This window comes from Phalaenopsis equestris, unplaced genomic scaffold, assembly GCF_001263595.1.
Source record: "Phalaenopsis equestris unplaced genomic scaffold, ASM126359v1 Scaffold000326, whole genome shotgun sequence".
NCBI lineage: Eukaryota > Viridiplantae > Streptophyta > Magnoliopsida > Asparagales > Orchidaceae > Phalaenopsis > Phalaenopsis equestris.
The window spans coordinates 923,948-939,853 of NW_018164768.1; the positions used below are offsets into that span (position 1 = coordinate 923,948).

At 32.9% G+C, this 15,906-nt stretch overlaps 1 protein-coding gene across 6 annotated transcripts in view; it reads right to left on the minus strand.

Moving 5' to 3' along the window:
- LOC110025747 (WD repeat-containing protein DWA2) overlaps window positions 1-11,815 on the minus strand; it is a gene marked incomplete at its 5' end in the record, with an annotated part of 23,991 nt that extends 12,176 nt beyond the window's left edge. For all 6 annotated transcript variants that reach the window (XR_002294149.1, XM_020726385.1, XM_020726384.1 and 3 more), the window contains 3 exon segments: window positions 9,534-9,603; window positions 11,219-11,346; window positions 11,716-11,815. Coding sequence is in view for 5 of the 6 variants with exons in the window: in XM_020726385.1 (XP_020582044.1) it covers window positions 9,534-9,603; window positions 11,219-11,346; window positions 11,716-11,815 (298 nt within the window).
- Between the last annotated feature and the right edge of the window lie 4,091 nt (window positions 11,816-15,906).

Genomic DNA, 15,906 nt, shown 5'->3' on the forward strand with positions numbered 1-15,906 from the left:
AGACTCCTTGTCATGTTGAACCCTTGGCCGGTTCTGCCAAACCAAGCCCCTGAGTCATACCAAAAATAGATGATACTAAAACTCCAACACACGCACGCGCTGATATATATAGATATTGGAAGAAATATCAATATGTGTGTGTTGGATATATATATATTGTGCCATACAAATAATTACTTTACATGACCCAAAATTTTCATATATATAGATGGACGAAATATCAAACTTCTAACACATAGCAAACATATATGAAGGCCAATGAAAGATAAAACAAAATAAAATGGAACAATCATGGCAAAAAAAAGAAAGATTAGATTTGCAGGTGAACTATTAGGGACATAACCAATACATGATATTGGGATGAAATGAAAAACTTTAGATCTTAAGCTCAAAACATAAAAATTTTTGTATGTAAAACCGACATTCAGTAAACATAAACTAGTCATCATTAGAAGATCATCATTATCATGCACCAAATAGTCCCGGCCCTATCCTATGAAGCATCATTTTGCATTAATAATACATATAAGATGTCTTAATTCTGTATCTATAATTAAAAGTTCCATTAATACGGACTTTGGTTACAATGAGAAGGCTTTCATCAGCAATTATATGGATAAGATAAGAAAAAATATTATCAAGAACCTGAATTTAATTATCATATATTATTCATATATTTGAAATTATAATTATTTTTTCATTTGATCCGTTATTTCAATAACTCTAATCCTTTTGTAAAGTATATGTATATGATATTATATTTCACCTTATGATGCCTTTAATAGAAATTACTTAAATTATTTATTTTATATTAATATTTGAAAAGATATAATATTGTGTCCATGAGATTTCGTGTAAAACTTTTTGCGGATATGTCATGCCATCATATTAATGTAATGTTCGTGTCCATGCTGCTGCGCACAAACTTAAAGACGACATATTAAGAATAAATCACATTGATAGCGGTCGAGGCTAACCAAATGACATCTCTTCAGAAGACGCACTGTGTTGATGTGTTAGGAACATCAAAATTTAAAGGGACATATCCAGATTGCTTGGGTATCTACATTAATGTGAAATATAAGTTTTTCTTATGTAAGCCTATGACACTAGTTTAGAGCCATGTGACGACGATTGCAAAGAAAAAATGATAAAAAATTAATAATAATTATACATACTCAATTAAACTAAATTAAATAAGGTTAATAATATATATATATATATATATAATTTAGTTTGTTTCTTAGCCTGGCTCATTGGTTGCGGCCTTTGGTGTAAGTCTTTCGAGTCGGGGGTTTGATTCCTGCGTAGGATCGAATTCCACACCTTTCTGGAAGGGGGGCTAAATAAAAATCAAACTTAATAAAAGCTCAGAGTCCTCAACTACAACCTTTTGAACTCACCCACAATCTCTCTCATGCAACTATTCACATGCCCCACATGCCCGCCTTCTTGAGTATGCTCCTTCTGCTTATCCAGAACACCCTCTCCACCCCTTTTTCTTTCTTGGAATATATATAATATATTATATTATATTTTAAAAAATCATAAAAATCAAAGAGTAAAAAAAAATAAAAGAAATTTAAGGTTATGCATTGTCTCGTCGTCACTGACTGCATCACACACAAAAATATAAAATATAAGAAATCCTAAGTACCCATGCAGATTTTTTTCCAACCAAACAGAAAATCTGCTAAACAAATAATTGTTTGATTTTTTTTTAACAAAAGAAGGAAAATTTTGCTAAATAAGTGCTTGTTTAAGTTGTTCTAAAATGGTGAGAAAAACTACTAGATAAGTACTGGTTTGTGTTATTCCAACTCGATAGAAGCATTCATGTTTGCAATTGGCTCAAGCACGTACATTGAAGGCCTATGTGCTTTTTTAAGCACGGCGGGTTAAATATCCTATACAACCACAATGTCACACAACACCAACCATGCACATTTTTTTAAGCGTGGTTGAAAGCTCAATAACTTTGTTGATGCCTCCTATGCATGTAAGAGACTGGGAGACTACCTAAATTTCACATGAAAGAACTTGAAAAAAGCAAAATTTAAATTGATCATTTGAGCCTAAATATGCAGTAAATAAAAAATTATAAAATATAAATATAAATTGTGAACAAAAAAAAGATTTATGAGTATAATATTTGTTACTTTACACGGCCAAGAACTAAACATGTGTCATGACTTGTTTAAGTTTTTCACAATTGTCTACTGAGTGATGGTATAACCCTTTAAAAGAATATCTAGGTCAATTTATTGAAGTTAAAAGTTTCAAATTTGACATAAATAAAAATTTATCGCATGACTTCTATGATCCATGAATAATCAAGAATTCAGCATATGAGGATTAAAATTAAATGAATAATATCTTTTAAATGTTCAAACTAATTAAAATGTCATATTCGCCATCAAATACACAACATTTGTATAAGCGGACAGAAGAAATCTTTTAAAATTCAAAATAAAACATTGTGAACAATTTAATGATAAAATATTCACACACAATACTTATTTCAAGGTAGTTCTAAGAAATGCTTTTTTTATATAATATTTTGCAACTCAAATTACATAATCTTATAAAACATGCAAATGCCCTGAAAAAAGTGCGAAGTTATTTAAGATGCTCAAATATAAAAATTTACAAATCGCATGTGCTCAAACAAATAGACTAATAGTTTAAACTGAACAATTTGAGAATGAAGTGCAGGTTTGAATTAAAGTTTCACTCAAATTGCTCGATCTAGCAATGTGCAAATTTCCTTCTTGGAAAGTTTACACATGTAAATGTAAGAACTCTTTATTTTAAAATCAAGCTTAAGATAATCAAGTTATATAAGTTCACTACCGGACCGCACTGTCTATATAATAGGGTCATAATTCTAATCTAATAAATGTGATACTCCTTATCGGGATTGGAGTTGACAAATCTGACACTCTTCTAAAAATATTAAAGTAACAAAATTCAAGTACATTGTCAAAAAAATGTTTCAAATATCTTACCCTAATAACGATCATGTTATCTAAAAATCTCAAAAATAAGGATCAAATTCACATTAACTCTTAAATCGAGTTTTCAAATCAATCAACTAAAATATTCAAATTCTATCACCCGCACCAGTTTGTCAAGGGTGATAAATCTATTATTAAATTTAGCTCACAAAAACAAATGTCAGATCAAATATATTTTATACATTCACATTCAAAACAATCTCACAATATTAAGAACGTGGCCCGAATCCTCATTCCTAGTAGTTTAGCCCAAGAACTCCACAAAAAAAAAGGTGATTGCAACCAAAGTCCTATAATTAGGTGATTTGTAACACTAATAAATTATGGTCATAAATGTATTACGTATGTTCCATAATAGTTATGTTCCCCTTTTACAGTGAAGCATAGGCCATGTTCGATATAGCAAAAAGCCTTCTATTAATTAAGCTTGACATAAAAGTATTCTCTTAGACAAATATCGCCCCAAGTTTATAAGGTTTCCTTGGACAATGAAACTCATGTCTGCTAACAATGATAATATAGTCAAGTTGGGTTGACTACCTCTGACACCTCAGGACGACATAACAATAGAATCTTGCTCAGGTTCGTCATCATTTCTTTCACCATCTATTTTAAGTTCACGATGATAAATCTTGTAACATAAAACTTAAATCTAATGTTAATATACGATGAATATTTAATACATAACAAGTAGTCTTAATTGAAAGTGTTCTCCCATTATTAGGAAGGAGAATTAATTATAAGGACTTGCGCCTATAAGAAATCTTAAATCTCATATATTAAAGTTCTCACAAAATAATGACAAAATCTCTGCGTAGTATCTTATCTACAATCTAATTTGCTTTTTAAAAATTTGACGTAAAACAACAAAACTCTCAGCGAGAGCCCGGGATGTGAAATTTTGGAGCCAGCAATAACCACCTACATTTTATCCACATCTCCGAGTTAGGTATCAACCCCATATATACCATATAGAATGTAAGCTGAGCCCATAATCCCATAATTTCCACACAAATATCTCAGTATAGGCCATAGCACCAAAAGTCCTACTTTTCGAGCACTATATATCTAATGCAATAAGCGTTCAAATATTGGAATTATCTATCTAGGTGAATCCTACACTTTAACAAGTTAGATACCACTATCATGAGCTTAAGGTCTTGCTTTGAAGTGAGAAATCTTGGGTTAGCTCAAGGCTCCCTACTTTAAGTAGCCCGTAGATATGGCAATCCTACGCAAGATGTTGGCTTCTACTGTAATGGATTGACTCCTAAGAATTAAGCCTCACAATAAAGGATCCTCGTGACACGTGCGGCTCATCCAATGAGCTTCAAGGTGAATTGCAATTGGGTATGACCAACTAAAATAGTTATACAAATGCCCTCCAAAAAGGAGATGCATACTAATATCTTTGAGTACATTCAACAAAGTGTTATTCCTTTACGCCAATTTGTTATGAATCAATTAGTGTGAAGAACTATTATTATTGAATTTTTAAACCATGGTTGAATATACTAATCCTCATTGTCGGCCGTCAGACTGAGAAAAAGATATTTGATTTAATATGATATATATAGTATGAAAAAGTAATTAATTAATTTTGAAAATAAGATACCATTATTTAATTTTGAAAAAAAGATACCAAATCGATCCCATATAGACGATAGTTTAAATAAAAGAACACAACACTACAAGTGACATACATATCCCGAAAAATGGATAAAAGAACACAACACTACAAGTGACATACATATCTCGAGAAATGGACATATCACTTATCCATGAGGCTCGATTAAATAAACTAAAAAATTTATGACAACCTTTCAGCCTTTGAACATTTATGTTGACCGAAAGATTCCCCTAACTAACATTAAAAACTAGATAGGGTTTATATTACCTGGGTTCTTAAAGCTCCTTATATATGGTTAATTACCTCTCAAATGACTGATGTCACTTAAGAGAACTTTCGATGATGATCAGAGGTATCTATATTCATGAATTCAAAGTTCAGGGTTTTCAAAGTTGAACATAAAAAAGTCAAGTAGGAAAAAGAGACCAAATGAGAACATTTATTTCTTGAATCAAAAGAAAGAAAAGTATAAGATGTCACGAATCCTGAGGAGAAGACCTTGGTGACTTTCCGAACCATCCTATTGTTTGGCTTTAATTTTGAGAATGTATTACTTAATATTTAATTCTGTCAATTTTATTAGTTATGACTTATATTTGTGTGACACGGTCATACAAATGACCTGAAAGATATGAGGGTTTACATCGTATCGGACGACAATCTCGGAACCTAAAGCGAGTTAGGGTTTAAATTGCATAACTTGGTTTTGCAAATGCCTAAAAGATAAAGTGAGGATTTCTGTCGCGCTAGGCAGACCACCTCGAAGTCCTATGACATTATTTAAACTAGGAAAAGATATGTTGTTGTAGATCGTCATCCTCCACCTATTGCTTCTCCGTTGTGCCAAATGCCTAAAAGATAAAGTGAGGATTTCTGTCGCGCTAGGCAGACCACCTCGAAGTCCTATGACATTATTTAAACTAGGAAAAGATATGTTGTTGTAGATCGTCATCCTCCACCTATTGCTTCTCCGTTGTGCTGCCCACGAAGACTCGTTCCAAGCTCCAAACTGTAACGACTCCAAGTTTAGCTTATGTTTTGTATTTGCAAGTATAATTATTGTTGGGTCTCAAGGGCTCAGTGTACCTCTTAGCATATGTCTTACTGTTCTTTACCCAAGGTATTTAGCAAGTGCATTAAAGTAAATAATGCAATAAAAAAGGCAGTAAATTACAGGTAACTTAAACAAGTTGCTAGAAAATCCGGTATAATAAAATCATAATAAAAAACACACGAACGAGTAAAACAAAACACAATGTCACGTATAAAGAACTAGGAGTATGTGACTTATATGTGACATTGGGAATCTCCCCAATTGCCAGAGAATTTATTGTCGGTTAAGTCATGACGGGAATTTCACTACTTGATTTAATTAAGGAAGACATGAACCACATCATAATGTATCCTTAAATTTAGTGTTTTAATCAATTCTTGAATTAAGGTCAAATGCTTAGTTTCATCATTTGATTGAAAATTAGGTAGATTAACTCTCACCTTGGGTGTGCTTATAAAATTTAGGATGTCTACACTTTAACTCGTGTTTGAAGTGATTCAAGGTGTTTTACCCTCAATGAAGTGTTTTCTTACTAATCCTCAAATATCTTTTAAGTATTTTCCAAATAATTAAATCAGAAATTTCTATTTTTGACTTAACAATTGAAAAGGAAAAAGATAACAAAAGCAAATCAAAGGAAAAGAAGACCGACTCACTTCTAAAAAAATCCAGCTAAGCAAGGGGCAAAACCGCAAGTGAATCGGCCTAAAGACGATTAAATTCTTTCAAAACAACGATCAAATCAGTCCCAAAAGGTACGTAAAAGCCTCCAAAAATCAGCACTTAAAGTGCCCAAATCAATGTATAAATGACTCTAAAAATCAACACTTAAAGTGCCCAAATCGATGTATAAAATCCTCTAAAAATCAGAACTTAAATTACCCAAATCGATAAATGAAAGCCCCCTAAATCTTCTCAAATTGACACACACATAGAGCAAAAAACAGCCATTTGAAATTTTGGTATATATATAAATGTCGAAGTTTGAGTGTTGGATATGTAAATATATAAGAATTGTCTGGTAATGCAAGAAATATAAGACATTTATAATAAAGCTCCAACCTTAGGTTTAGATAAATTAATGTCTAAGAATTCAATCGCATATATGTAAATCCCCCTTTTTTCTGAGAAAATCAATAGCAAGGTCCAGCATGCCCTTTCTGTTAATGAATTGCTTCTCACCATGAAAACATCACAAATCACCAAATAAAATTAAAACCAAACAAAAGTGAGAAAGCTAACATAAACGGGCACATAAACAAAGAAGAAAATTTCTTTGCAGGGTGAGGAGTTAATCTAAGCACTTAAATAGCTCCAACATCCTTTGATAAATTAATATACAAATGATCTGACAAAAGATAGACCAAGATGAGGTTCAGCTTTGACTAAATTGCCCCCTTTAGTGAAATACGCATATTAATGCATAGGTTCAAAAGCACCAAAGTGTCGATATGCAAATAGAGAAGAATTGCGGGCTAAGTGTGTAAACTTACCTGTTTTTTTCTCACCTCCAAGTGTCAAAATTCCATCAGGTGTGCAAAAAAAAAAAGAATCCTTAAAAGAAGCAGCCTGTTGACCGATTTCAAATGAGAAATCTCCAAAAATAAAGAATGTAGAACAGGTTTCTAGAGGTTATGATACCTCATCATCATTAGAGGAGAACAAGACCTCGGCGTCCCAAAATGTCAATAATCAATATTGCTCCTCCCAATAAAATTTCACTAGTTTAGTAGGCAAAACAATACTGCAACAATCCTCAAGAAATATGCAATAAGCCTTCATGCTTATTTTACCATAAACTCCATGATAACAGAATATGCATCTACATTATAGACTAATTGAAAGCTCAACTTTACATAAATAGCATTCCAAACATTGCTATTTATAAAACTGGCATCCAGATGACTGGAAAGTCAATCTGAGATAATCACACGTGATTCAAGAAAGAGATGCAAGTTTATGCTTACCTGGTTCTCCACCAAATTCTAAGCAAACAGGCCTGTCGAGCATACCAAAGCAAAAAGAAAGCCAAACAAACAAGCAAGAAGGCCGATCAACAAACAAAAAAACCGAGCAATTTACAAAATTTTGGAAACACCTCCCCTTCACACCAGAATTTTGGCCAACCCAAAAGTCCCCCAAATGGGGTTTTTATAGCCAAGGATGGGAGGAGAAACATACCTGAACTTACCTGGGAGGTGAGCCGAGACTTCGGAGGACATGTGAGTGGCGACAAGGGCGCAAGAGTGGGAGTGGAAAGCATAAAGCAGGAGCGCGGCAGGGAGTAGGTGAAGCAGGGCGGCAGGAAACTTTACCAGAGCACGGGGAAGAGGGGACCTTAGGTCTATCCTTCGCGAGGAAAAGGGGGGAGTTCGAATTTTAGGTATTTATTTTCTTTTATTTCACCCATTTTTTAATATCTAAAATCCGCCAATTCGAACACAATTTGATCTCGTTCGGAATCATATCAAAATTGGTGTCCCTCCCGGTTAAATTCAACGTTTCGGACGCGCCGACACGGTATGTTTCGTCATTCGAGGTCGTTCGGACAACCTCATCGACGATAGAATCAAAAATGTGTCGTATTCGATTTTCCTCGAAATTTTCGTTCACGATTGACCGTTTCAAAACTTTATTTAAATTTTGATTAATTATGCAATATATAAAGACATAGGTGACGTGAATTGCAATACTTAATGTGTCGACCGTCTCTAAATCGTGATATTCGTGCGCGAATGTACAAAAGTCGTAATGGATGTTCCTGAAGCTTCTAAACCCTATAGGAACTCATCCTCGAATCCTCACAAGTTGGTCCTAAGCTTACAAGTGCAACAAAGTGTTGAGGGTTTGAGACCACCCCACGTAGGGTTTCGAAGAGAGCTAAGAGGTGGTTTGAATTTCTATGTGAGTTTCATCTCTAATCTTCTAGGATAGTCAAAGGGAAAATCCTATGACTAGATCCTAAGCACTAAGAGGAAAAAAAGACCTCACCAAAAATGAGGTCAGCACTCATAGGCTTTTTTTCTATCCAAGGCAAATTTTGGGCAACATTTTGGAAATATATGCCCTTCGAAGTACTACCACTCCAATCTACTTGAGATATCCCTTTGAACTTTAAATTGCTCAAGAGTACTTCCCAAAATTAAAAAGGATTTATCTATATATATATATATATGTATATATATATATATGTATGTATATGTATGTATGTATGTATATGTATGTATGTATATGTATGTATATATATATATATATATATGTATGTATGTATATGAAAAATACTTTATTCTAGTGAACTCAAAAATGAATTTTAACTTTGGTTGACTTGAATTAATTTTGATTTCAATCGACTATGTATCATCAACCTTTTAACATCTCAAGCCAAAATGAACTCACTTAAGCTCGACTTTATATCAGATCTACCAATGGCCCAAGATAACCACCAGCCAAATGAAACTGAAAATGCGGCCATGGAATCACACCCGAAGATACAAGCCTATAACTATAACATGTTCTAGTTGGGCTGTCCAAACAAGTCTAACCAACTTGCCAAGTGAGGGTGTTGACAATGTACTTATTCGGAAATTTCTAAATAACTTGCTTGATCTTAATTCAAGAGGTTGTTTGTGGCATAAAAAGTTAATTGTATGTCAAACGTAAATTAGTAAAAATTTAAACAAAGAAAAACAAATTGCGAAATCAAATCGAACATTTACTTCTACCATCATAATAAGCATTCCTGATTATATCTAAAAAATCCATCTATAACAAAATTGTACATTTAATGTAAACAGTGAAAAAAGCTTCCATCAGAAGATATTTGGATACTCACAATTATATGCTGCTTCTTGGGGTTATAATCTACGTCTCTGAAATGTGCATTCTCAATTGAGTTTGTCTTCCTAGGAACCGAGAACAAGCAGTTTAGTTGTTACATATAAATAATTTTAGGAAGATATGAAATGAACGGAAAAACAATGTATCATATCAATATTTTGCACTTCCAGCTTATGCATCGTAATCACATCATCATTAATGATTACAAATCAAAGGCTCCGAAAGAAAATTAAAACATAAGTCACTAGTATTGAGATTTCGATAAAAATAAACCATCCATCAGAAGAATTGCCGCATAGCTAGCATGACTATGGCAGTGATAAAAGGAGATGCAAATGCTAAAATTTCTAATGCCCCATTTACTTAACATTATGTACTTCATCTTCTAAGATTTTCATTATGTAGGAGCAGGGCAAACATAAAACATCATGAAGTTATTCTACACAAACAAAAGCTTGAACAAAAACAAAAATTACTTTCATCCTTGTACTACAATTTAGGAGTTAATGAAGCTTCTATTCCAGAAAAATATGTATATTATACTGTTGGGCTGTGGAGACTAAGCACAAGGCACCCGGCGCATATGCGCCGGGTTGTGGGCACTTAAGGACCCACTTGGGTGTTAGTAGAACAGAAGAGCGGGAGCCTATGCGCCGCCTATTTGCGCCCACTTTAAGGTGGACACGACAGGGCGCTTAGGCGCCAACTAAAGTGCATGTTCCCCGAGAGCTTGGCGCATAGGCCCCAAGTCCAAGCGCCTATGCGCAGGAGCAGTTGGTCTCAGGATTTATGGTTTTAATGAAGTTATGATTTGCTATTACTTCCTTCGATATTCTTCGACGAGCATCCCGGTGAAGGTGATGAGTGTCGAAGTGATGGATTTTGGTGATTCAGCGTGATTTTTTGCATCGGATCTAAGAGTAAAGATTGTAGAGTGAGTCCTATAAATTTTCTTTGTATGTGCAGAGAAAACTTGTGTGAGTTATTTGTAAAACCTTCTGGATTTCACAGTAAAAATTTTTTATGGTGTGGCTCTATGGTTTTTTTCTCGTTCTTTGGTTTTTCCGCGTAAATTCTCGTGTTTTATGGTTATTTTGATTTTGCTTCTGTTTGAATTTTTGTTCATGTTTTTTTATCGAATCGGTGTGATCCAACTATTCCACAGTATGGTCTAGTTTCTAATTGATTCTAAGCCACGGTAAAGTTGGGATTATTCGTGATTTATATTCCTATCATATACTAGCACCAAAGTAATAAAAATGAAAATTTAACAATTAAATAACAAATATTAGCAAAATCTGCATTACTAATGTCGGAATTTTAGGGTCAAAATTAGAATTTTTCTATTTGTAGTATTCTCTGTTTTTAGAATTTTCTATCGTTGATAGTTTCCTATTCTCTAGCATTAGGATTTTGTGGCTGATTTGGCTTTCCTCTACTAGTTATCTTGTAAACATCTCTAATGAAATCTAAGGAGAATTAGTATTGTTTTTTTCTCAGAAAATCCTTCACCAATCATTTCAATAAATGTCTAAACTACATTTTGGCATAAAGCATAAAGTGCTTACAAGCATAAGAAGACATGATCACTGATGTTTCAGACATCACAATGCTGAAGAAATTACATGAAAACATCAGAGGAATACAAAAAAGAACACAGAAAGACGAAGATGAGTATACTTCATGGTCCTGAGATCCCAACATTGTAGCGAAGACTCGCATAAGGCTGCCACAACATTCTGGTCATGAGGGTCCCATGATCCTCCAGATAATCTATGAAGCATTCCAACAGATTCTTGTGATATTATCTGTGTTGCATTTTTGCAGATATAATTATGAGATATTTGAACTAAGAAAAACATGAAGATCAGACCTAGATATCATACTATTAAAAGAAGTTCTAGTGTTTGAATGCATTTTTTATGTAAAATCCAAAAGAGTCATCCTTTCTGGAATCCAAAAGATTAAATTAATTCTTATAACAAAAACCAATCAAAGTGACAGGACAGGAAAAAAGAGTACAATATTTGGGACATTGGTATTACAATTATTGAAAATATGGAAAATTTATAAGGAAAAGAGAAAAAACAACTGCAAAAATAAAATTTCATCTTGGGTTGATAGAATAACTTCATCCAGAATATTAAGTGGATCTAAGTATTCCATGCATACAACACCTTGGCTGTTTTACAAGAAGAATCTATGCTCCACAAGAAAAGATTTCCCTCGTCAATGCTAATCACTTTATCGTGCTTCCCTCGTGGCCACCAAAGAATGCTGTTGCAGAGAATAAGCAATCAGAAAGAAAAATAAGTGCAGCAAAATGATCCTATAGAGCGGGAACAAAAAAGGTTGCCAACTTTAAGATAACTATGCATGGAATATATTCAGAGCGTATAATTGAATGCACTAAATAAATTATAAAACTAATTACAAATTCCACATGAAGATTGAGTCATTAAGAAGTTAGCCAAGAAGGAAGAAATCCTATGTGGATACGGTTTGAAAATCACAACTGATCCTGCAAATAATTAAGCCAGCTCCATATAGTTGGAAAGATAATTCAATAAAAAACATTACCAAGGTAACACATTCAATTGTTCACAAATTAAACAAATAACAAAGGCAACTTGGGATGAATGAATCAGAACAATTTGCATCGTTTTTAATGTGTGCAAAGCAGGTGGAAAAATAAAAAGAAACTGGTTGGATAAACCTACGCTTCAAGGTCCTACTAGACTTCAGAAAATGTGCAATTTTGTATATAACTATGTTAGCTATAAGAACTACAATAGCATAAGGAATTGCAATCTCAAATAATAATTACAAACACATGAGTTCATACACAAGTAACAAAGACTAGAAAATCCATACATGAGTAGTCATATATATAAATGGGTTGATTTTCATATAGTAGATGAATTTGTGAGCACATGCAGAAAAAAAAACGTCTGAATTGAGTACCCTTCCTTCTATTCTTTTTTAAAATAAATTACCCTTCCTCTATTCCGTCTAAATTGAACAACAAATTTGAAGGTCTCAAAATGAAATTACCAGTCCTATTTTATTACTCCGGAGCCTTTACACAGAGGAAGCGAGTGGTACAGGAATGATTCATTCAAGGAGAAGGATATAGGAGTAGTTAGAAAGTCCCCAATGCTGAAGAAATCATCCAATTCTTATAGTTTGCAAAACAGCAAAAGAACAAGACCATTTACACAGTTTGATTATTATAGAAATATTTTATCTGGTTGTGTAAACTTGTGGAAAGATTCCCTTAACCAGCACAAAATTTCAGCAAAACTAAAGGAATTGCATTATTCAAAGCAATGATCATTATATTGATTAGATTTATGGAAAAGCAGAAGGCATCATGTAACTGGGGAAATAAAATGGCCAAATAAGAATAATGGAAATCATGAAAGCTCGAATTGTTAAGAAAGTGTAATCATATCTTCGATCCAGTACCAATTAAGCCATCTACTGGTAAGATTTCTACATTTTAAAGATCAGGGCCCTGATAAAACATAAAATAGCCAGATATTATAATAAACCGAATATTTCCGTCCTTGCTATCTCAATCACTTTGAAGCCCGGAATAAATACATAAACAAGGAGAGAAGAGCTCCCCTAGTGCCTTGTGAAACTATGATAGAAACGTGCTGCATTGCGCACAAATCAAGTTCCAGGTTTCTTTTTCATTTATTAAATCATAGGTGCTAAAATATTGCCATATAGTGGGTAAATGCTTTTCGCACCTAATTTTCATGACAACCTTGAAGATCGAATAATCATAATAAACAAAGTTTTAGTAAAACATAATGCATCATTGAATCAGTGACAAGAATTAAAAATAATTCTCGTGAAAACTAGGTGCGAAAAGCATTTGTGCACTAATTTTCATGAAAATCATTTTAATTATTATCACTAATTCTCTAATGATGCATTACGTTTTACTAAGACTTTGTTTGTTATGATTGTTTCTATCTTCATGGTTGTGATGAGAAGCAACCATTGGAGAAGTTGTGGTGGAAAGTTGTTGATTTTATTTGGCAGGCATGCAGTCGGTTTGTTGTGCATAACTTGGATTGATTGCACAGGTTTGGTTCAAGCCTTTTCTTTGTGCTACAAAATGCCAAAAGACCGTTATTGCCCAAAAACTCTAAAAAATAAAGAAGAAAAATGCCAAAAGACCATTGTTGCCCAAAAACTCTAATAAAAGAAAAAAAATCAAATGCATTTAGTGTTCCACCAAAATTATTTTTTACCGACCCCACTTAGTGGGATAAAGGTTTTGTTGTTGTTGTATGTTAATTTATACTTGAAAAAATATTAACTGAGTTTTATAGGTAAGAATCAATATGTGGATGCATAAGAAATATTTGAGATCTGCAATTTTTTTTGAAATATATGGTAGAGATCTACACTATCACATTGCCTGAAAATTGTATAAATCAGGTTAAAGGCCGGTAGGGGAGCCAAGCTAGCCTGTACTCAACTTACTAAGGAGCTCATGAGTTGAGCTTACTGAGCCATGAGCTCAAGCTTGAAGTTATAAATTTAATGTGTTTACAATATCAGAAGCAAAAAAGAATAGTTTAGATCTACACGGAAAACAGAAAGATAGAAAAAACCAAATGCATGGGAGAATAAAATTCACTAATCTCGAAGAAAATTATAGAGTAGAACACTTGGGGTTAGATGACCAAATCTCTTGCTGATCTAAAACATAAGTGAATATACACGCATACATACATACATATATATAAATATCTATATAGTTGTGTACAAAATCCTAATGAAATCAACCCTAAAAAAATTGACACCAATTAACCATAACGGGCTTGAAGACAACTAAATCCTCTGCGATGCCAGTGGTGGGCAACAAGATCGGGTCTATCCCTGCCACCACATTACCTAGAAAAAATCTCATTAGGCTAAATTAAATCCAGGTCATTATTTTTAATAGTCTTCACCTCAGGACAAATTACACTTAAAGAAATAAATCTTCAATCAGTTATCATTACCTCTTCTACAAAAATCGCTCCTAAGGGCAAAACTGAATGATGATCATCAATTAAATCCAAAAAATGCTCAAATTTAGATATTGAAATTGCCACAAGCATTATATCAACAGGCTCATTGTGAGTATTTATCTCGCTCATTGTGAGTATTTATTAGCAAGGGTTCTCACATTACGGGCGAATACGGATAAAGAAGTTAGTCGATGAAACTAATATTAGGATATGATATTGGAATATAGGTACTCTCAATGGTAAATTAATGGAATTAGTTGATATTATGATTCATAGGAAAATTAATACCTTATGTATTTAAGAAACTAAGTGGGTTGAAGAAAAGGCCAAGGAGATTGATAATTTAAGTTTTAAACTTTGGTATTCTGGTAAGAGTCGCACTATAAATGGTGTAGGTGTAATTATAGATAAGAGTGAAAGATAATGATGTAAAAATTAATAGAGTTGGAGATAGAATTATACCCCTTAAGATTATCATTGATACTAAGATTTTTAATATTATAAGTGTTTATGTTCCTCAAGTAGGTTTAGATACAAGGTCTAAAGATAAATTTTGGAATGACTTAGAAGACTTAATACAAATGATACCTCTTGAAGAAAAAACTTTTATTAGAGGAGATTTAAATGGGCATGCCAGTAGAGTAGTAAAAAATTTCAGAAATACTCATGGTAGCTACGATTTTGGAGTAACTAATGAAGAATGTGGAGCTATTTTAGATTTTGATTTACCATATGATTTTGTTATTATTAATATTTTATTCAAAAAAAGGGATGAACATCTTATTACTTATAAGAGTGGATCTAATAAAAAATAAATTGATTATTTTCTTATAAGAAGAAGAGATCGTCACGATTGTAAAGATTGTAAGGTTATTCCAAGTGAAAATTTAAATACCCAACATCGTTCATTAGTTCTAGATTTTAAAAATAAAAGTTGTAAAATAAAGAATACTAGGACTCATCATCGTAGAATTAGAAGACACAAATAAAATTATTTTTATGAGTAAAATTCAAGATTTCAAAATTTGAGATATTCATGAAGAAACAAATGTTATGTAGAATAAAATAACAAACACTATTAAACAAGTAGCAAAAGATGTGCATGGAGAATCAAAAGAAAAAGTTTTTATAAATAAAAATAGTTTGTGGTGGAATAATAATGTGCAAGAAAAAATAAAGTATAAGAAGTTTTGTTATAAAAATTACTTTAAATGTAAAAGCTTAGAGAATTGGGAACAATATCAAACGGCCCGCAAGGAATCTAAAAGAATAATCTGATACGCTAGAAATTCTGCTTTTAATGATCTTTATAATAGATTAGATACTAAGGAG